This window comes from Mytilus trossulus, unplaced genomic scaffold (genome assembly GCF_036588685.1).
Source record: "Mytilus trossulus isolate FHL-02 unplaced genomic scaffold, PNRI_Mtr1.1.1.hap1 h1tg000103l__unscaffolded, whole genome shotgun sequence".
NCBI classification, from domain to species: Eukaryota; Metazoa; Mollusca; class Bivalvia; order Mytilida; family Mytilidae; genus Mytilus; species Mytilus trossulus.
This window is the reverse complement of record NW_026963296.1, coordinates 1,812,198-1,836,893: the sequence shown is the minus strand read 5'-3', so window position 1 is coordinate 1,836,893 and position 24,696 is coordinate 1,812,198. Positions and strand designations below refer to the sequence as shown.

Genomic DNA, 24,696 nt, shown 5'->3' with positions numbered 1-24,696 from the left:
TATCAATCCGTTCATATATTATATTATATTATATATACAAAAATCTTATTTATGCAACGAATTCTTGATAAAACCGTATCCATTTATAATGTATTATATGGGGTGAAATTTATTTGCGTATGTAACCCACTTTCTCGCCTCCCAAAAAATAAGTCGGATATTTTTAGTCAATTGTCCTTCAAGGTTAAAAGGGAAGTATATGTTCCATCAAACAAAAATCATATCAGTATCAATATCAATACATTTTTGTAATTAATACATAATCTTTAACCTTTAAATACCATATGAATACCTTATTAAATTTAAATCAAATGATTAAAAATCAATATATGAATTCATTTAAATATAAATATTAAAACGAACACGCTTTATCAATTGATACTAATGTCTTTCAATAAACAATGGACAACATTTAAATCCATTTCTCAAATACGAAACTAACGGAGCATATCTTTAAATATCCTACCCAGGGTATACAATAGATCTGTTCTAATGTTTTGGAAACACCTCGGTGAAAATACACATAGCTACACTCAATGAAAATTAAAATGTGGGATTTAAAAGAACCATGTGATAAAAATAATGGAATATTTTGAATTCAAGGTACGTAATTTAGAATATTTAGAATATCATTATTCCTATCGATGCCATCGTCAGGCTCATGCCACAATGCCACATTACTGAACTGTGAACTATGTTATGAAATAATATGTTTACAATTATGGCAGTGTTATTTGTATTAAATAGTTCTAGATTCTGACCTTCAAAAGAAAAAAAATATATATATTATATATATCAAAAGTTTTTTTTTTATTGGGAGCATATTCATAATAATGGGGGCAACCCCTAAAATGAGGGGTAAATATCCATTTTAAGAGGTGTATATTTCATTTTAAGGACAAGTGATAAAAAAATATTTTTTTGGTAAAAATATACTACTAATTACTGATGGTCAAATATATATTATTTGAAGAGACTTTCCAAAAGAACTGTATAGATATAGGAAGATGTGGTGTGAGTGCCAATGAGACAACTCTCCATCCAAATAACAATTTAAAAAGTAAACCATTATAGGTTAAAGTACGGCCTTCAACACGGAGCCTTGGCTCACACCGAACAACAAGCTATAAAGGGCCCCAAAATTACTAGTGTAAAATCATTCAAACGGGAAAACCAACGGTCTGATCTATATAAACAAAACGAGAAACGAGAAACGAGAAACACGTATATATTATATAAACAAACGACAACTACTGTACATCAGATTCTATGTCTATGTCTATTTTGGCATTATATGGTAAAAACAGTCCAAAAACGATGATTTATTCCAGGACTTATATCTTTTTTATTATTAAAAAAGACCTCTTTCAGAAAAGATATTCCAAATGTCATAGTTTTTTTCTCTTTTTAAGTTAAAAAATATAAGTTTTTCCTTTTTTTCTAATTTTTACAACAGTCAAATGACCCCTTGTCTCAGAAACAGTCCCTCATTTAAGGGATATTCTTGACTTTGGGGGTCGTTTCCCAACCACTTCATATATATATGCTGTAAATAATTTGTTAAAATGTAATTTTGTATTAAGTATTATTGATAAATGGAGATGCGGATATACGACATGTGAGACAGCAACTAAACAACACAACAAACCTATATTTCAATGAATTATTATAAAGTTTCTGTTCAATGTGGATGCAGAAAAAAATGAGTAAATCAAACTTAGGATACCCTGAAAAATTTACCAATTAAGAGCCCTAAAACAAGAACCACCTTTTGCCTGTACTTGTTAGCAAAACAAGTTACGTCTACGTTCCATCTCGTGAGACTGTACAAATTGTTGTTGGAAAAGACGAGATAGTATATTCCTCCTTATCTAAAATTGTCCTGACCAGATATAAATCATAAAACCTTCACCGTAAAACAAATGGAGGGGGGGATAAAGAAACAAGGACAAAGAAGCAGTCTACGTATTGGTTATCTCTAAACTGGATATTATTTATTATTTAGTCCGTTGGGGTAAAATTTAAGGTCATTGTTTAATAAATGAATGGCAGTGTTTAACTTCTGCAGAAACCAAAAGACCTAACTTGTTTCTCGTTTTGTTTATATAGATTAGACGTTGGTTTTCCCGTTTGAATGGTTTTACACTAGTAATTTTGGGGCCCTTTATATCTTATTGTTCGGTGTGAGCCAAGGCTCCGTGTTGAAGGTCGTACTTTAACCTATAATGGTTTACTTTTTGAATTGTTACTTGGATGGAGAGTTGTCTTATTGGCACTCACACCACATCTTCCTATATCTAAACTATAAACTATCATTTTGGATGGCAAGTCAGGAAATGTCTAACAAATTTGAGTTTACAGAACAGATGGGCGAAAAATATAAAGAATAGAGAACAACTCAAAGATAGGCTACCGTAACCATGACAAATCTACAAATTAACTGAAACGACAAAATAATTGCGTTAAGAGATTAATTTGGTGTATTTGTGTGTCCGATATCACTACCATATACGCTATTCATTTCATATTCTGTTAGTCAATAAGTTCGACATCGTAGTATATAGTGTCAGTGGTTATTCTTTTCATCTGTCAACCAAGACTTTCTAGTTGCAGTCTTAATGGGTTGTTTTGGTTTCATCGCAAATATGGACATTGCAAAAAGTTATTTATAAAAAGCAGTCTTTCATAATAGTTTTACCTATATTTTACTGATGAACATTATTTCTATGAAACTAACCTTTTTTCGTATTTTCCTTTTTTCCAACTGTTAATATTAATTTATATATTTTGGGTTATTTTGAGAATCTTAAAATCTATATAATTACACTTAATTGAACCCAGTGGTCACAAATTCCCCTACCTATAGCGGGTTTCGGACTATGAACTCCAAAATATCATTAAAGATCATTAAAGTGGAATTTAGATTGAACTTTGATTATTAAAGGTCAGAGTGTCATAACCCCAAATACTTACCTTAAACCTGTGTTATGTGTAGATAGATTCAAATTGTAATCTCTGTTTAATTTATAAACAAATTATATAAACGATTAAAAACTTGACTTATTGTGTAGACACCTGTCGGCTATTTTGTATGTTGTATTAATGTCCCATTGAAGAATTTAAAATTAACCCCATTACCTCCTTTAATTTTTATTATTAAACATTGGCATATCTACGATTCATCTTTTCATTAATTAAATAACGTTTAACCCCTTTTTTTTTACATGATTCATCATGTGAACGTTTCATTGCGTTTAGGAGTTTGAAACTCCCATTTTTGAAATGACTGGATCCTCGTCTGCAATAACCATTGTATCTGATTTTATGCCGTTTATGGGCCCTGTAATTTGGGAAATAAAAATATTCTATTCTATTCTATACCCTAATCCTACCCTTATCCTTACCTCTACCCTACCCTACCCTACCCTTATCCTTACCCTTACCTTCACCCTCACCCTTGCCCTAACCCCTATCCTACCCATACCCATACACTAACCCTTACCCTAACCAATACCCTTACCCTAAACCTAAACCTAAACCTAAACCTAAACCTAAACCTAAACCTATCCCTATCCCTAACCCTAACCGCTACCCTTCCCTTACCATTACCATTCACCCTTACCCTAACCTATACACACACCCTTACCCAAACCCTAACCCCTACCCTACCCTACCCTACCCTTACCCTTACCCTTACCCTTACCCTTACCCTTACCCTTACATTTACCCTTACCCTTAAGCTTACCCTTACCCTTAAGCTTACCCTTACCCTAATCCTTACCGTTACTTTCACCCACACCCTTACCCTAACCCCTATACTATTCATACCCATACCCATACCCTAAACATAAACCTATCCCTAACCCTACCCTAACCCTAACCCCTACCTTACCCTACCCTACCCTACCCTACCCTACCCTACCCTACCCTTACCCTTACCATTCACCCTTACTCTTATCATTACTCTAACCCTTAACCTATATATATCTGTATAGGAATTAAGATCTGAAATCAGACTTAATTAAATAATTGGTAGATATAAATATTGATTACAATGGAGATTACCTGTAGAACAATTATATTGATCTCTACGTCACCATCACAACACTGCTAATGTCTATATTACATCAATAAATATGGCGGTTATTCTAAAGGTAAGTTCAGAAAAAAATATTCAATATGGTAACTGGTTTGATGTGTTTTAGCTATAACAAAAATGCTTCACCATGTTGCATATATAATAATAAGAGTAAGGAAAACATGGATGTCTCGGTTGTGTTAATCCGTTGTTGGTCTGGTTATTGACTAATTATATCTGTCTGTCATACTTTTCTAGTCTGACATGACAGTCACCATTGCAAGAAAAATACCACACTACCTCCTTTTTACATGCAAAACCATAGGCATATCCCGGGACCTACCCCCCTTTTTTTGGTGGGGAAAATGTGCTTGATTACGTAGGGAATCACTGAAACATGAAGGGAGAACCCTCTTTATTTTAGGTCAATCAGCCCCCTCCTCCCTCTTCATGTAAAGTTCTGGATCCACCATTGTACACCCCCTTTAAAGCAAGGCATCATAACCAAATCACAGACTTGGGACAAGAGAAGTGTGTCACCTCTCCGCCTTTTTATATGTAATTCAGTGACCGTTAACGTTGTTTGTGATAAACTAGCAATATTTTGTCGATAGTAAACAAATAATTATCAAAAGTTATGCTAGTTCTTGTACATTTATGTAAAGTCTATAACACTAACATAGAAAAATATAAAAATAATTGAAATTAGAAGAAAACAAAAAAATATCAGTTTTTGGAGAGAAAAAAAGGGGGAGGGCGAAAAATATCCCTTAGCCAAGTACTTGTGGTTCGGATCCCATTCCATTAACTTATGATATACAGCGTTTAAAATACCACTGAGTTTCACCATCGAACCAAAGATCGGCGTTACAAGTAACCTTGTTATCAAGTGTTTTACATGCATTACATGTTTATTTACAAGGTTACTCCAATTTCAGCGATTTGTGCTAAACCATATACCAGTAAATGCCAAGCATTCCGTAGTTTTGTATCATAATGAATGGTGTTATTGTCGATAACATGTCCGCTCCATGTATTTAATTATTCGGTATCATATTATGTCTTTACGGGATGTATTTAATTATTCTATGTCATTCTATGTCATACTATGTCTTTACGGGATGTATTTGACTATTCTATGTCATATTATGTCATTCCCTCCTATATTTAACTATTCTATGTCATACTATGTCATTTCAGGATGGGATGTGGATCAAGTAGTGATGCTCCAGAAGGTCCTAGGACCGTTGTAGTTTTTGGGGCTACTGGCCTGCTGGGAAGCTCTGTAGCGCGGGCGCTACTTGAGGACCCATTTAGATTCAAAGTCAAATGTGTAACAAGAAGATCATCCAGTGATAAAGCCCGAAAGTTGGCTGAATTAGGTTTGTTCTGTTTCACACTTAGTTTGATCACAAACATCAAATCGAACTACAATTCGAACTCTTTCTTCAGTTTACCAAAATCGACAGCTAATGCATGGTGTTGTTATGTTAAACTTCTGACTAGTTTAACGTATAGGGTGGACTTATAATATACTGTTCTATACAGATGTAAATAAAATGCATGGAAAAAAAATTTCGACGATTTTATACTTAGAAATGGAATTTCCAAATAAAAGAATAAGCCTTCTTCAACCATTTGAATCCATCACTATGTTCTGATTAAAAACAAAATTTCGTAATTAATTGCCATTTAGCTTAGTTAATTACGCTTTTAAAAAGTTGTATATAAACTCATCATAGATACATGTACCAGAACTAAATTTTATATATACGCCAGACGCGCGTTTCGTCTACAAAAGACTTATCAGTGACGCTCGAATCCAAAAAAGTTTTAAAAAAGCCAAATAAAGTACGAAGTTGAAGAGCATTGAGATCCAAAATTCCTATTAGCTCCTCTCCCGGTTCTCCGTGTCGATAGGTTAACATTACAGTATCTCTACGAATAAAAATAGTATAGAAAATTCTTACTTAATAATTTTAAACCGAATTTCTTAAAATAAATCACGTAAACATTGATTTTAAATGATAAACAATATATTTTTAAAATCTCAATGAAATATTTGCATTTGGTACAGAACTGTAAAAAAATCTTTTCAAACCAGGTTTTATTTAAAATACATTCAAATATCGCTTTGTTAATAGAAAAACAGTAAGATTTAATTTCAATTGTTAGTTTTTGTTTTTCGTAACGAAAAAGAAGGGATAAACGATGTAGATATATATAACTAGAGGGTTAAAACAAGATACATTATGACCAGTATCCTTTGTCTGTATTTTTAACAAAACAAGTCGCGCCTACGTTCCGTCTTGTGGGAGTTTACAAAGTCTGGTTTGTATATATAGTGTTGATGCCGACCGTTGGCATGGTAGGAGCTCTGTATAGCCAGTCAAGGTTGTTAAAAACTTCCATCATCAGAAAACCGTAATTTTCCTCACTATAAAGGTGTCAGACCACCAATTATAAATCCCTATCTGTTCAACCAAATTTTGCAATTTTCACAGCTTTCTAAAATTTTTACCTTAAGTTTAACTTCATAGAAACCAGGTATATCCTGAATTGTACATGTTTCAGCTTTCTACATGCCAATTTTCAGCATACCTTTAAAGCCTTCTAACAAAATAACTGACCTTTAAATAGAAGTACTCCAAAACAAATACCTGGTTTTCTGGAAATCTAAAATTAGCATACTATGGAGCGCATTAATCCTCAATTTTTAATGCAAACTCATAGACAAGTAAATTTTGGCTCAAAATGATCTAGATATATTTATCTTTCACCAAAAGTTTCATTTCTGCAAATTTGTATGTTAGTTTAAGTAAACAAGGACATCAAAAGCACTATTTTGTGTCCGAGTAGGTCTACTTTTACATACGTTCTAAATTGGACGGAGTAATTGGTGGTCTGACACCTAAAGAGCAAAAAAAGTTGATCAGAAATCTTTGGTTTTGTTTTTTCTTAATCCTTAGTCAATTTGTAGTAAAAAAAATCCTTTCTGAGCATAATGCGACTCATATTACATATTTCACAGCTCAATTTAAACTGACTGTAATGTAAGCCTTTGATAGAAAATACCTGAAAATCTCATTTTAGACTAGAGGTACATAAACTTTCAATGTCAAGATCAGTTTTTGTTGATTGTTCCTTGTTTGTTCTACTGCTTTAAAGACTTTCCACAATTTTTACAAAGAGTTCAGTAAAAAATCAAAGGTATTGAAGAATCAAGGAATATTGACCCCCCTTTTTTACACCTGGTGTCAGTAATGTGACTATAAACTGATCAAAAGTGCAGTTTTGGCCATCTTACTGTTTTATTTACTATCAGTCAATAAAATTTAAGGTATAAAACTTTCATTTGAGATAATAAATGAGATTTTTGTTAGTTTATGCAGTGTTTATATCAGGCTATGTTATCTGCCATATACATGGTATGCCGCAATGATATAAGGGGTAAAAATCAAATAATTTCATTAAATCTTCATGACAACAATTTTTTTTGGGGTAGTAATCAACCTATGTTTTAATGTTTAACACCACAGAAACAACTAACTGTGCATTTATAACAATTTATAACATTTTTTATATGAAAGCATATTGTCAGGGTGGGAAAAGCTAAAAATAGCACAAATTCAGGTTTACGGCTCTAAATTTGCAATATGTGACTTTTTACCCCCAAAAAGATTAAAATGTGGCTACTACTATTTCAAATAATCAGTTAAGACCAAAAAATCAATTGTTTTCTGAATTTTGGGTTTCACCGCATTTCTCTTAAAGGTGTCAGACCACCAATTATAAATCCCTATCTGTTCAACCAAATTTTGCAATTTTCACAGCTTTCTAAAATTTTTACCTTAAGTTTAACTTCATAGAAACCAGGTATATCCTGAATTGTACATGTTTCAGCTTTCTACATGCCAATTTTCAGCATACCTTTAAAGCCTTCTAACAAAATAACTGACCTTTAAATAGAAGTACTCCAAAACAAATACCTGGTTTTCTGGAAATCTAAAATTAGCATACTATGGAGCGCATTAATCCTCAATTTTTAATGCAAACTCATAGACAAGTAAATTTTGGCTCAAAATGATCTAGATATATTTATCTTTCACCAAAAGTTTCATTTCTGCAAATTTGTATGTTAGTTTAAGTAAACAAGGACATCAAAAGCACTATTTTGTGTCCGAGTAGGTCTACTTTTACATACGTTCTAAATTGGACGGAGTAATTGGTGGTCTGACACCTAAAGAGCAAAAAAAGTTGATCAGAAATCTTTGGTTTTGTTTTTTCTTAATCCTTAGTCAATTTGTAGTAAAAAAAATCCTTTCTGAGCATAATGCGACTCATATTACATATTTCACAGCTCAATTTAAACTGACTGTAATGTAAGCCTTTGATAGAAAATACCTGAAAATCTCATTTTAGACTAGAGGTACATAAACTTTCAATGTCAAGATCAGTTTTTGTTGATTGTTCCTTGTTTGTTCTACTGCTTTAAAGACTTTCCACAATTTTTACAAAGAGTTCAGTAAAAAATCAAAGGTATTGAAGAATCAAGGAATATTGACCCCCCTTTTTTACACCTGGTGTCAGTAATGTGACTATAAACTGATCAAAAGTGCAGTTTTGGCCATCTTACTGTTTTATTTACTATCAGTCAATAAAATTTAAGGTATAAAACTTTCATTTGAGATAATAAATGAGATTTTTGTTAGTTTATGCAGTGTTTATATCAGGCTATGTTATCTGCCATATACATGGTATGCCGCAATGATATAAGGGGTAAAAATCAAATAATTTCATTAAATCTTCATGACAACAATTTTTTTTGGGGTAGTAATCAACCTATGTTTTAATGTTTAACACCACAGAAACAACTAACTGTGCATTTATAACAATTTATAACATTTTTTATATGAAAGCATATTGTCAGGGTGGGAAAAGCTAAAAATAGCACAAATTCAGGTTTACGGCTCTAAATTTGCAATATGTGACTTTTTACCCCCAAAAAGATTAAAATGTGGCTACTACTATTTCAAATAATCAGTTAAGACCAAAAAATCAATTGTTTTCTGAATTTTGGGTTTCACCGCATTTCTCTTAAAGGTGTCAGACCACCAATTATAAATCCCTATCTGTTCAACCAAATTTTGCAATTTTCACAGCTTTCTAAAATTTTTACCTTAAGTTTAACTTCATAGAAACCAGGTATATCCTGAATTGTACATGTTTCAGCTTTCTACATGCCAATTTTCAGCATACCTTTAAAGCCTTCTAACAAAATAACTGACCTTTAAATAGAAGTACTCCAAAACAAATACCTGGTTTTCTGGAAATCTAAAATTAGCATACTATGGAGCGCATTAATCCTCAATTTTTAATGCAAACTCATAGACAAGTAAATTTTGGCTCAAAATGATCTAGATATATTTATCTTTCACCAAAAGTTTCATTTCTGCAAATTTGTATGTTAGTTTAAGTAAACAAGGACATCAAAAGCACTATTTTGTGTCCGAGTAGGTCTACTTTTACATACGTTCTAAATTGGACGGAGTAATTGGTGGTCTGACACCTAAAGAGCAAAAAAAGTTGATCAGAAATCTTTGGTTTTGTTTTTTCTTAATCCTTAGTCAATTTGTAGTAAAAAAAATCCTTTCTGAGCATAATGCGACTCATATTACATATTTCACAGCTCAATTTAAACTGACTGTAATGTAAGCCTTTGATAGAAAATACCTGAAAATCTCATTTTAGACTAGAGGTACATAAACTTTCAATGTCAAGATCAGTTTTTGTTGATTGTTCCTTGTTTGTTCTACTGCTTTAAAGACTTTCCACAATTTTTACAAAGAGTTCAGTAAAAAATCAAAGGTATTGAAGAATCAAGGAATATTGACCCCCCTTTTTTACACCTGGTGTCAGTAATGTGACTATAAACTGATCAAAAGTGCAGTTTTGGCCATCTTACTGTTTTATTTACTATCAGTCAATAAAATTTAAGGTATAAAACTTTCATTTGAGATAATAAATGAGATTTTTGTTAGTTTATGCAGTGTTTATATCAGGCTATGTTATCTGCCATATACATGGTATGCCGCAATGATATAAGGGGTAAAAATCAAATAATTTCATTAAATCTTCATGACAACAATTTTTTTTGGGGTAGTAATCAACCTATGTTTTAATGTTTAACACCACAGAAACAACTAACTGTGCATTTATAACAATTTATAACATTTTTTATATGAAAGCATATTGTCAGGGTGGGAAAAGCTAAAAATAGCACAAATTCAGGTTTACGGCTCTAAATTTGCAATATGTGACTTTTTACCCCCAAAAAGATTAAAATGTGGCTACTACTATTTCAAATAATCAGTTAAGACCAAAAAATCAATTGTTTTCTGAATTTTGGGTTTCACCGCATTTCTCTTAAAGGTGTCAGACCACCAATTATAAATCCCTATCTGTTCAACCAAATTTTGCAATTTTCACAGCTTTCTAAAATTTTTACCTTAAGTTTAACTTCATAGAAACCAGGTATATCCTGAATTGTACATGTTTCAGCTTTCTACATGCCAATTTTCAGCATACCTTTAAAGCCTTCTAACAAAATAACTGACCTTTAAATAGAAGTACTCCAAAACAAATACCTGGTTTTCTGGAAATCTAAAATTAGCATACTATGGAGCGCATTAATCCTCAATTTTTAATGCAAACTCATAGACAAGTAAATTTTGGCTCAAAATGATCTAGATATATTTATCTTTCACCAAAAGTTTCATTTCTGCAAATTTGTATGTTAGTTTAAGTAAACAAGGACATCAAAAGCACTATTTTGTGTCCGAGTAGGTCTACTTTTACATACGTTCTAAATTGGACGGAGTAATTGGTGGTCTGACACCTAAAGAGCAAAAAAAGTTGATCAGAAATCTTTGGTTTTGTTTTTTCTTAATCCTTAGTCAATTTGTAGTAAAAAAAATCCTTTCTGAGCATAATGCGACTCATATTACATATTTCACAGCTCAATTTAAACTGACTGTAATGTAAGCCTTTGATAGAAAATACCTGAAAATCTCATTTTAGACTAGAGGTACATAAACTTTCAATGTCAAGATCAGTTTTTGTTGATTGTTCCTTGTTTGTTCTACTGCTTTAAAGACTTTCCACAATTTTTACAAAGAGTTCAGTAAAAAATCAAAGGTATTGAAGAATCAAGGAATATTGACCCCCCTTTTTTACACCTGGTGTCAGTAATGTGACTATAAACTGATCAAAAGTGCAGTTTTGGCCATCTTACTGTTTTATTTACTATCAGTCAATAAAATTTAAGGTATAAAACTTTCATTTGAGATAATAAATGAGATTTTTGTTAGTTTATGCAGTGTTTATATCAGGCTATGTTATCTGCCATATACATGGTATGCCGCAATGATATAAGGGGTAAAAATCAAATAATTTCATTAAATCTTCATGACAACAATTTTTTTTGGGGTAGTAATCAACCTATGTTTTAATGTTTAACACCACAGAAACAACTAACTGTGCATTTATAACAATTTATAACATTTTTTATATGAAAGCATATTGTCAGGGTGGGAAAAGCTAAAAATAGCACAAATTCAGGTTTACGGCTCTAAATTTGCAATATGTGACTTTTTACCCCCAAAAAGATTAAAATGTGGCTACTACTATTTCAAATAATCAGTTAAGACCAAAAAATCAATTGTTTTCTGAATTTTGGGTTTCACCGCATTTCTCTTAAAGGTGTCAGACCACCAATTATAAATCCCTATCTGTTCAACCAAATTTTGCAATTTTCACAGCTTTCTAAAATTTTTACCTTAAGTTTAACTTCATAGAAACCAGGTATATCCTGAATTGTACATGTTTCAGCTTTCTACATGCCAATTTTCAGCATACCTTTAAAGCCTTCTAACAAAATAACTGACCTTTAAATAGAAGTACTCCAAAACAAATACCTGGTTTTCTGGAAATCTAAAATTAGCATACTATGGAGCGCATTAATCCTCAATTTTTAATGCAAACTCATAGACAAGTAAATTTTGGCTCAAAATGATCTAGATATATTTATCTTTCACCAAAAGTTTCATTTCTGCAAATTTGTATGTTAGTTTAAGTAAACAAGGACATCAAAAGCACTATTTTGTGTCCGAGTAGGTCTACTTTTACATACGTTCTAAATTGGACGGAGTAATTGGTGGTCTGACACCTAAAGAGCAAAAAAAGTTGATCAGAAATCTTTGGTTTTGTTTTTTCTTAATCCTTAGTCAATTTGTAGTAAAAAAAATCCTTTCTGAGCATAATGCGACTCATATTACATATTTCACAGCTCAATTTAAACTGACTGTAATGTAAGCCTTTGATAGAAAATACCTGAAAATCTCATTTTAGACTAGAGGTACATAAACTTTCAATGTCAAGATCAGTTTTTGTTGATTGTTCCTTGTTTGTTCTACTGCTTTAAAGACTTTCCACAATTTTTACAAAGAGTTCAGTAAAAAATCAAAGGTATTGAAGAATCAAGGAATATTGACCCCCCTTTTTTACACCTGGTGTCAGTAATGTGACTATAAACTGATCAAAAGTGCAGTTTTGGCCATCTTACTGTTTTATTTACTATCAGTCAATAAAATTTAAGGTATAAAACTTTCATTTGAGATAATAAATGAGATTTTTGTTAGTTTATGCAGTGTTTATATCAGGCTATGTTATCTGCCATATACATGGTATGCCGCAATGATATAAGGGGTAAAAATCAAATAATTTCATTAAATCTTCATGACAACAATTTTTTTTGGGGTAGTAATCAACCTATGTTTTAATGTTTAACACCACAGAAACAACTAACTGTGCATTTATAACAATTTATAACATTTTTTATATGAAAGCATATTGTCAGGGTGGGAAAAGCTAAAAATAGCACAAATTCAGGTTTACGGCTCTAAATTTGCAATATGTGACTTTTTACCCCCAAAAAGATTAAAATGTGGCTACTACTATTTCAAATAATCAGTTAAGACCAAAAAATCAATTGTTTTCTGAATTTTGGGTTTCACCGCATTTCTCTTAAAGGTGTCAGACCACCAATTATAAATCCCTATCTGTTCAACCAAATTTTGCAATTTTCACAGCTTTCTAAAATTTTTACCTTAAGTTTAACTTCATAGAAACCAGGTATATCCTGAATTGTACATGTTTCAGCTTTCTACATGCCAATTTTCAGCATACCTTTAAAGCCTTCTAACAAAATAACTGACCTTTAAATAGAAGTACTCCAAAACAAATACCTGGTTTTCTGGAAATCTAAAATTAGCATACTATGGAGCGCATTAATCCTCAATTTTTAATGCAAACTCATAGACAAGTAAATTTTGGCTCAAAATGATCTAGATATATTTATCTTTCACCAAAAGTTTCATTTCTGCAAATTTGTATGTTAGTTTAAGTAAACAAGGACATCAAAAGCACTATTTTGTGTCCGAGTAGGTCTACTTTTACATACGTTCTAAATTGGACGGAGTAATTGGTGGTCTGACACCTAAAGAGCAAAAAAAGTTGATCAGAAATCTTTGGTTTTGTTTTTTCTTAATCCTTAGTCAATTTGTAGTAAAAAAAATCCTTTCTGAGCATAATGCGACTCATATTACATATTTCACAGCTCAATTTAAACTGACTGTAATGTAAGCCTTTGATAGAAAATACCTGAAAATCTCATTTTAGACTAGAGGTACATAAACTTTCAATGTCAAGATCAGTTTTTGTTGATTGTTCCTTGTTTGTTCTACTGCTTTAAAGACTTTCCACAATTTTTACAAAGAGTTCAGTAAAAAATCAAAGGTATTGAAGAATCAAGGAATATTGACCCCCCTTTTTTACACCTGGTGTCAGTAATGTGACTATAAACTGATCAAAAGTGCAGTTTTGGCCATCTTACTGTTTTATTTACTATCAGTCAATAAAATTTAAGGTATAAAACTTTCATTTGAGATAATAAATGAGATTTTTGTTAGTTTATGCAGTGTTTATATCAGGCTATGTTATCTGCCATATACATGGTATGCCGCAATGATATAAGGGGTAAAAATCAAATAATTTCATTAAATCTTCATGACAACAATTTTTTTTGGGGTAGTAATCAACCTATGTTTTAATGTTTAACACCACAGAAACAACTAACTGTGCATTTATAACAATTTATAACATTTTTTATATGAAAGCATATTGTCAGGGTGGGAAAAGCTAAAAATAGCACAAATTCAGGTTTACGGCTCTAAATTTGCAATATGTGACTTTTTACCCCCAAAAAGATTAAAATGTGGCTACTACTATTTCAAATAATCAGTTAAGACCAAAAAATCAATTGTTTTCTGAATTTTGGGTTTCACCGCATTTCTCTTAAAGGTGTCAGACCACCAATTATAAATCCCTATCTGTTCAACCAAATTTTGCAATTTTCACAGCTTTCTAAAATTTTTACCTTAAGTTTAACTTCATAGAAACCAGGTATATCCTGAATTGTACATGTTTCAGCTTTCTACATGCCAATTTTCAGCATACCTTTAAAGCCTTCTAACAAAATAACTGACCTTTAAATAGAAGTACTCCAAAACAAATACCTGGTTTTCTGGAAATCTAAAATTAGCATACTATGGAGCGCATTAATCCTCAATTTTTAATGCAAACTCATAGACAAGTAAATTTTGGCTCAAAATGATCTAGATATATTTATCTTTCACCAAAAGTTTCATTTCTGCAAATTTGTATGTTAGTTTAAGTAAACAAGGACATCAAAAGCACTATTTTGTGTCCGAGTAGGTCTACTTTTACATACGTTCTAAATTGGACGGAGTAATTGGTGGTCTGACACCTAAATAACATCACTGCATAGAGATAATCCCTTCACTGTCAAAGCAATTCGGCGGCGACGAATAACGGAATTCGTGGCTAACAACATCGGAATTCGACGGCGATAAACATAGGAATTTGTGGGCGATGAACATCGGATTTCATTGGTGGTGACATTTTTGATAGTCTTTTACAAAAGATGTCCCAAACTTTATTAAACGATGACATAAATGAGCTTTAAATATTAAATAGGGATTAAGATGTGTATTTTATTCTACGCTGGTCAAGGGTTACGATCAGGGTTCTTGCTTTGAGTCCTTCATCGAGGGTTCCAGGTCGTAACTCTTGGCTAGCAAATATAGTTAATCTGTACTGTATGATATCATTTGAGTAAATCTAAGGTTGGAGAAGTAATACATTTTGTATTACGTACAGGGGAAACTAAAAATCAAAGTACATAGATATAGGAAGATGTTGTATGAGTGCCGATGAGACCGCTCTCCATCCAAGTCCCAAAGAAAAAACCATTATGAAGTACGGTCTTCAACACGGAGCCTTGACTCACACCGAACAGCAAGCTATAAAGGGCCCCAAAAAATGACTAGTTTAAAAACATTCAAACGGGAAAACCACCGGTTTAATCTATATAAAAAAAACGAGAAACACCTATGAACTACATCAACAAAACGGCAACTACTGAACAGATGCAAGCAAATGCAGTGGGTTTAAATGTTTTAATGGGTTTTACGTGCATGATTTTTTTATTTGCAGGTGCTATAATAGTTACAGCCAATTTAGATGACCCTAAAAGTTTAGAGAGGGCGGTAGATGGCGCTGATACTATGTTCCTAACTACTCATTACTGGGAGGATAAAAATAAAGAAAAAGAAGTCATTAGAGTATGTATGAGGGTCAAGAGTATAATGGAAATATGAAATAGAAAACCGGCCAATAAGTAAAGAACAGAGAGAAAAAAGGGCAAGAATCTGAATAGAGAAAATAAGCAAAAAATAAAGAGTAGAGAACAATAAGAAGCTTAAATATAAGGAATAAAGAGTAAGGGACACATTAAAATTCATGGCATGACTATTTTAGATAAAATTTAACGACATGACACTGATAGATTATATTTTACGACAAGACAATGGTCTACTGAATAGTATATCAAACAATTCCACAACTTGATGATGGGCCTGACCTAATGAATAGAATATCTGCAATTTCACGATAATTTATATAAAAATCTACATTTCAGGGATTGAACGCTATTGATGCTGCTGTTCATGCTAATATCAGACATCTTGTTTTCAACGGTTCTGAACTGGTAAAGAAATATGTAGGCAGAGAGTGTGCTCATTTAGATTCTAAAGCAGGAATAGAAGAGTACATCCGGGAAGTTGGTATGCATTTAAAAATGTCACATTATAATAGCTAGCTTTTTCATTGGCTTAATGACCTTAATATGTTGTATTGAGTCAGCAATCTAAATGCATGCACTCTTAATGATGGTTTTGCTTTTTTAAAACTTAAATACGGCTGATTTATTGAATTTACATATTTCGAACATCAAACGATCGTCCCATAAAAAATGTGTACTAGCAACTGATCGTTAGAATATTTACCCCATTGTATAAAATATCTTATAAAAATGACACGTCGATTGCCACATAACCTCAAAAGGGCAATCTGTACAGAAGATGATTTTTAACATAATGCCTCGGAAAATTAATGATTTTAGACATCCCACTTTCTAGGGTCGCTGGTTTATTGATCAAACTATTAGTTGTTGGCTCGAAATTGTGTAACGAAAGAGCCTTGTAAAAAACTCAGTTGTCTAACTTACTTTGTTTAATTCCTGTTCCTGTCATATAATTGAATAACGAAAGCATCCAACTCAAAAGCAGCACAATACCATTCTAACAATGTGGGAACGATGCATGGGTACGGGATATATTTGACTGTTTTTACATTTACCATTCATCTTCATATCATTCATATCATAAATCCGTTAAACCAAATTGTACAAAAGAAGAGGACAGACCGTGCCGGTTAAAAGGAGATAACTCTTAAAATCCGTAATGCGTTTGTTAAAGGGAGTCTCATAAATGCCTTTTAAACATCCGTGTGAAAAAGAATAAAAATGATCTGGGTTACTGAAAACACAGAATATTTATGTAAAAGATGTTGATATACAAACATTCTAGAGATTTTAAAAAGTTGTGTCATTTACAGACTTAGGTCTGGTCTACATTTGAAGACTTTTTAAATGTGCGAGCTTTGAAAAATCATTTCTTTTACCTAAACAGCAAAAATAGTACCAGGTTTGTAACGTAGTGTTTGTGATATATTTCAGGGATTCGGATTCACTGTAAAACGATCGATCATAGGTTTTTAAAAAAAAGTCACAACGTTACTATTTTTTTTCAATGTAAACTGGGAACTAGTTTTTTTTCTAATTTATATCGTTCTATTTTTACCTGTTCGAGTATTTATACTATTCATGTATTTAATTCTAACTAAAACTGTTTCCCGCGAAAATGCAATAACTCGGTACTCAATTTAACTTAAGTTGTCAACATTGGAATTACTGAGACATAATTTTTTTAACAATAGTATTATAGTAATATACGTTCCTAGTTATTCAATTGCGTTTCTTTTAAAAAAAAAAAGTTGCAGTTTTAAAGATAATGAATTCGAATTCCTGAAAATGCATGATTTAAATGGTATTTTATGACTTAACCTCGGGCATGATTTTAATTCAAAAGTGCTGTGATTTAATCTATACCAATAATATTAACCAATTACGCTACTCATAAACCACTGCCTTCATCACCCTAGCTAGGTCTTGGTTAAATCTTTTACTGATTTTCATTGCGCATGCATGCGTCTGTTTCACCATTCCTAGAGCATCGTTAAATCCCTTCTTTTTTCCCTGCATGCGCCTGTATCACCGTGACCAGTTCATTGTTATATCTCAGGAATGGTTCTTCTTTGCATGCAACTAAAACCCTTTCAGAGTCCTTTGTTAAATTTATGCTTTATATGTTATCAGTGGCAGAAAAGTGATGATTGGTCAATTTACCAAACTCGACCATAATTTGAGATAATAGTGTATGTTTATGAGATGACGATGATGGCATATTTTATGCAGTGCACTCTATTTGTTATTTTACTTTCTTAGCGTAATAACACATGCACACAAAAAATACATTGCTAGAAGATAGGATGCGGCATTGTTAGTAGAGATGATGAGAATAAAGGTTCTCACTTAGGCGAGCCCATGAGCCCTGAACTCGTGATAATCTGGCTGGACTTTTCGTTTCAAAACTGACGGACAAGTCCGAAGATATATCGAGATTGTTTGATTCATAGCAATTGAGCACATGAATGATAATTTTATTACAAAAGTTTAAATATTATCTGAATTTAACATAATTTACTTAATCTATTTTGTCATGGAAATTGAAAAAAAATAAAATATAAATTATGTAGCAATAAAATTCCATATTCACACTGTTTGAATCGCCAGGACCAAAAAAATATGGAGGCCCTTAACCTGCATTCAAAATGCCTAGTGAGAACCCTGATTGTTCATAGAGAGGAATTGTCATAGATACTGGGAGATAGAGTGATGCATTGATAGGAGAGAGAGAGAGAGAGATGCATTGATAGGAGAGAGAGAGTGATGCATTGATAGGAGAAAGAGAGTGATGCATTGATAAGAGAGAGAGAGAGAGAGAGAGAGAGAGAGAGAGAGAGAGAGAGAGAGAGAGAGAGAGAGAGAGAGAGAGAGAGAGAGGCATTGATAGTAGATAGAGAGAGGGAGAGAGAGAGGCATTGCTGGGAAAGAGAGGGATGAGAGAGTGAGGCATTACTGGGAAAGAGAGGGGTCAGAGAGATATTGCTAAAAGAAAGGAAGATTATCCTATTTTGACATCCCGTATCTTTGACGACATTATGGCTGGTTGTGTTACACTCTGATGAAATTCTGAAAAGGATATTACATGTGATTAATTAGATGTAAATGTTTAATTTCAGGAAGTAGAGCTGGTCGAGCAGGTATATGACAATTCCCCCTCCCCATACATGTTGTGTGAAACCTCTACTTGAATTTACAAAAACAATTACCATAAATAACACCCTATAATAACATCTTAATTATGTGTATTATTTTGTTATCAACTCCTGCAATAAAGTTGGTACCGTTGCTGTTATTTAGACTTATCAAGTAATGCTAATGACAAAGTAATGTCTAATATGGTATCCCCACTTTACAAAGTTTTAAGTCTTGTGTCTACCCATGGCTGTTTTTAACTAGAAAGGACAGATACTAAAAAACAATGGAATCCAGTCGTAATATATAATATGATTAGCCTCTATCAAAATAAATAAAAAATCATTACTTCAAGTTAAAAATAATCTTCCTGAGAGTCCACCATTGTTTTTTTAATACCTCCTTTGTAGGATAGAGGGCGCGGAATTTTATTAACGAATTCAATTAGAGGTGTTTACAAATAACAGTGATCAACAGTGTTCGTATATACAATATGCACATTGTGCGTTCTTCTATTGAGTGTACAATTGTTTCAACTTTGTGTAACAAAACCACACCACTAAAATCATCCGTCTTGTCTGTGTTTTATATATCGTTTGCTGTAATTTATTTTCAAAATTCACTTGCAATTCCATTTCAGTGTACAAGTATGTGGTTTGAAAACACAATAATAACTTCACTGCAGTAACAAATATTCTTGTTTTTTCAAGCAGTTAAATAGAGTTATCTCGCTTAGATCGAATGTAATTGAAATGGTCAATAATAAATCTACGTTTCAGTAGAAACATATACTGTTCCAAGATGTCAATCAATTTGTCTTTTGTTATTGCAGGAATCACGTATACCATCATACGACTTCCATTCTGGTACGAAAATTTCTTCACAATATTCAAACCACATAAAATCAAACACGGAGTGTATGCCATAGGTAAGGAATCTTCTTAATTTTATTTTACATGGTTTGTTTTTTTCTTGAAGAAAGAATTCAAAATAACTTAGCCCACATTTCAGTTTGCATTGATTTTGATGATAAATCGATCGATCCTTCTTACAAATCCTTTGTTTTTCGTTTAATCCACACATATACTAAAGATATATGCATGTATATATATAAAAAAAAAAGAAGATGTGGTGTGATTGCCAATGAGGCAACTCTCCATAAGTTACCAAATGAAACAGAAATTAACAGCTTAAGGTCACCGACCTTCACCCATGAGCATAACTCATACCGCATAGTCAGCGAAATATTATACTACAGAGAATCAATCCTCTGAAGTGGTTGTTTGATAAAAGTACAAGTTTTCACAAAAGTATTGAAGATTTTATCAAACTAGCAAAATAAACTTGTGTATTTGGATATCTACATTGATCGTTATTTTTAATTTTCAGCATTGCCCTTAGAAGACAATGACATGGAAGCAATATCGGTCGAGGACGTCGGAGAATGTGTAGCTACAATATTTAACAAGCCAAAATTATATGCAGGGAAAACCATCGGTTTAACTGCTGGACGATTAACAATGAAAGCTGTTGTTGAAGGCTTTAATAAACAATTCTCAAACAGAAAATTTGAAGATCCGAAGGTATAAATGTACAGTTTTTTTAATATGGCAAAAGGTTTTATTGCTGTGATTTTACAAGAAAAAAAATATATAATAAGATTACACTATTTATTCTACTTGCATATTATAGTGGATTGAGATTATTTTGCACCTTTGTTAATATTTGATTTACTGTTTTTTTTCTATAGGAAGTTTGTAATTCGTTGAAAATTGCCACGCCGCTGTTAAAAATGAATCCACACATAAGTTTTTGAGTTTATATCATGGATATCTAATTGATACATCTTCTTAATTTCTTTTATAGAATTATTGTTCATCTGCTTAGTTTTTTAATTGTGAGGTAAAGTGACGTTATGTTTTGATATTGACGAAAATGGAAAACTACAACTATCTCATTTGCGAATCGAGTTTTCAATTAATCTTGAATTGCTTTTACAACTACCGTGCAACTTAACTGTACTTCTTGTTCCTTTAAAAATATATAAAAATAAACTAGTAATTTTGGGCCCTTTATATCTTTTTGTTTGGTGTGAGCCAAGGTTCAGTGTTGAAGGCCGTACATTGACCTATAATGGTTTACTTTTATAAATTGTTATTTGGATGAAGAGTTGTCTCATTGGCACTCACACCACATCTTCCTATATCTATGACAGCTAGAAAATACAGCAGTGATCTAACGTTAGATAATCACACAATTAAGATACTCTACCCTGTGCGTTCCGCTTCTCCAGGTTCACAACCCAAATCTGGCTTCATATACACACATTGATATCTGTTCTCTTCTTTTTCAGATACGATGTAAAGATTTTGAAAGATTTCAGTTCGTTGGAGCAAAAGACTTGGCGGCCATGTTTGATTTTTTCACATCAGATCATTGTGTGCGAGACTATAAGTTAACAAAGAAATTAAATTCAGACATTCGTTCGTTTGATAAATGGTTATACCACAGTAGAGAAATTATAGACGAGGAATTAAAGAAAGATTGATTAATATGTTTTATGCAAATTTTACAAGCATGCTTTGGAATTATACTCTTCAGTTGTTGTTTTATAAAATTAAAATACAAAGGTTTATAAACGCTAGTCTGGTATGCATATTCTTATCAGAAAATTAAAATCTTTACTCTGACTGATATGTTAGAAACAATAGAGTTTTGTTCCACAGTTTGCATCATTTTTTGAATATTTTAATTTGGCCGCCATTGTTGAACCAGAAAATATTTGGGTCATAGAGATTCCACTTTAACAATAGCAGTACATTTTGGATATTAATTTTCGGTCAAGGTTTTAAAACCAAAAGTCTACTATTATGAAGAGATTTGTTTTTCTTAACATTAATATTTTGCCGAAATATATCTATACAATTAAGAAGCAGATAGTGGACTTTTGAAATTCAATTCAAAGCCATTTTTGCCAAAATTGACATCCAATGAAAATACTGTCATCTTAATTGATTTTTGCTATTGTCGTTGGATTGCTTCTTTCTTGACAATTCATTTTAACCCATAATGTTTTACTTTTATTTTTGAATACTTTTCTAAGTTTTTCTAATTTTTTTATATTATTTTGAATACAATATTTAATTTCTGTTATATAAAATATATGATTTGCATTTTAAAATAGTATTATTCTTGAATTTTAAGAATTTTAAATATGTTGCATTATTGTGTAATATGATATTTATAGACCAACAGTATAAAAACTCTACTATTAAATAACAATGATGTGCATTTTATTTTGAAAATTTGACCAGTTTTGCATTTATTTTATCAGTACTGTTATAATTTTTGTTTTCGTATACAACAATAAATTTGAGAAAATAAAATGTGTTAGAACGTACCATGGTTACTAGTTATAAAATGAAGGAATAGATTAAACATTACTATAGAAGACTACTGATGACAGTAAAACAAAACAGTTATTAAAGTTTGATCATGAAACAAAATCATAAGTTATAGCGATCCTATATTCCCTCATCTGCGTTGGTGGCGTCAACATCTAGGTCCAGTCCATGGTTTAGGAGCCTGTAATTCAGTGGTTGTCGTTTGTTTATGTGTTGCATATTGTTTTACATTGTCTTATCGTGGCCTTTTATAGCTGACTATGCGGTATGGGCTTTGCTCATTGTTGAAGGCCGTACGGTGACCTATAGTTGTTAATGTTTGTGTCATTTTGGTCTTTTGTGGATAGCTGTCTCATTGGCAATCATACCACATCTTCTTTTTTATATTTAATATTTTACAAAGAAGCTTGTCTATGACCAAACTATTGTATCCGAAGCAAAATTAATAAATATGTGTTATTCATCAGCGGAACCCCTTACGAACGATACCTTTTAATTGACGTGAATCATGATCCCAATTCTAAAGATCTATTGTCCCCGAATGTGACTTATCACCGGGTACGAATTTGCATTGTCTCTTTATGAATGAGGAAGAAAAGTGATAGACAGTGCCAAACAATCTCTATGGAACGAGATTTGGTAATGTTCATTCACTTAACAGAAAAATATTTATTACTGACTTACCGTTAGTGATAGTCCCTTTAAAGTATTTCAATGACTTAATCTTGGGGGAAGATTTATGCTAAAAGTCATCAATGAAAATGAGGTCAAATACAAATGACTTGTACCAGATGGAATCCCCAGAGCAGAGGGACAGTCAAAATCATAAATAGAAAATAAAACTGACAACGCCATGGCTAAAAATGAAAAAGACAAACAGACAAATAATAGTATATACATGACACACCATATATAAAACTAAAGAATAAGCAACACGAACCCCACCAAAAACTGGGGATGAGTCTCAGGTGCTCAGGAAGGGTAAGCAGATCCTGCTTCATATGTGGCATCCTTCGTGTTGCTCATGTTATAACACATCCGGTAAATAGTCTCATTCAGTAGGTCGCATTCATGAAAGGGAAGGGTATTGTAGTTATGGCGTAAGGAATATATCTGATATCATCTGTGAAACGGCCCCGTTATTCCATAACGGTCATAAAAATAAGAATAAATGTTCTTTTGTCTTTTTTAACTGCATTTTTTAAATAAAATAAAATGGGGAAAGCGTCAGTTTACAAATAGGTTGCAATACATGTGGATTTACGTGGGAGGTAAATTGTAACATCCATTATCATGTATTTCTCGGAGTCTGCGTTAGGTATATATATGTCGTGTACAAGTTGCGATCTTGTACAGGTTATAACATATACAAAAATATTGTTCATGTTATAACTTGTATATAATGCAAAAATACAAGTTATAACATGTACAAAATTAAAGTACCTCATACATGTTATAACCTGTACAAAATATTGCTTTAAAATGGTTTTAACTTGTACAAAATCGAAAAATAAATAAATTTTTCTATTATCGCAACAGATGATATTGACCATGTTGACCTCAATAACATTTTCCTAACTTTTTTATTATTCCTTCATGTTAGTGTGTTTTGTCCTTTTTTGATACAGTTAATGTCCAGGGGTCGGTATTACGAAGCATTCCTCAGACCTGTCATAATATATATCTTAGGACATGTGTTATGATCCTCTTATGACTATCTATGGACATATCTTTATTTGATGAACTATAATTCTGACGGTCCACTTTGAAGGCAAAAGTAAAATACTTTTATTCTGGTTGACACTAAAAGACATAAGAGGATAGCCAGGATAGATGTGTCTACATATAAAATTGGGAATTGAAATAGGGTATGTGTCTAAAAGACAACAACCCGCCCAAGGAGCAGACAACATCCAACGGCCACAAATACATGCTTTCAAAGTAGAGGATATATATTTAAAACATCAAAATGACATTCGCCTCATGCAATGATCTTATAGTTTATAAACAAAAATTGAGTTATAAATTTACATAAGTCATGCTGAAGGTCAAGCATGTTGAATAGTAGATCCAAAGATATTGATAATGAAGCGTGGACCAATGAAAACTATTTCAGCTCTCTCTTGCTTTTACGGAGTAAGCATATAAGGTATTGTTTTAGTCTTTGCAAGCTATAAAAACGAGAGGAGGGAGTATTTCCCAAAATTATTAGGAATTGTTCTTAAATTTTTCAGAAGAATTTAGTTACTAGTATCTAATGTAATTGTCATTGAGGAATGCAACCTTTTATAGTAAAT

The 24,696-nt window shown here is 32.2% G+C and overlaps 1 protein-coding gene across 5 annotated transcripts; it reads left to right on the top strand.

The window, feature by feature from the left end:
• Positions 1 to 389: 389 nt before the first annotated feature.
• On the top strand, positions 390 to 22,095 carry LOC134699928 (nmrA-like family domain-containing protein 1). 5 transcript variants are annotated; one of them, XM_063561322.1, is made up of 9 exons: positions 390 to 603; positions 5,279 to 5,460; positions 15,713 to 15,840; positions 16,197 to 16,341; positions 17,248 to 17,262; positions 18,980 to 19,000; positions 19,828 to 19,923; positions 20,385 to 20,578; positions 21,349 to 22,095. In XM_063561322.1, the coding sequence occupies exons 2-9, from the start codon at positions 5,280 to 5,282 to the stop codon at positions 21,541 to 21,543; spliced, it is 975 nt and encodes a 324-aa protein (XP_063417392.1). In that variant the 5' UTR covers positions 390 to 603; position 5,279; the 3' UTR covers positions 21,544 to 22,095. The 5 variants fall into 5 exon arrangements, with proteins under 5 accessions (XP_063417392.1, XP_063417394.1, XP_063417395.1 ...); XM_063561323.1 differs by lacking the exon at positions 390 to 603 and adding an exon at positions 4,092 to 4,154; XM_063561324.1 differs by lacking the exon at positions 17,248 to 17,262.
• The last annotated feature ends 2,601 nt before the right edge of the window (positions 22,096 to 24,696 follow it).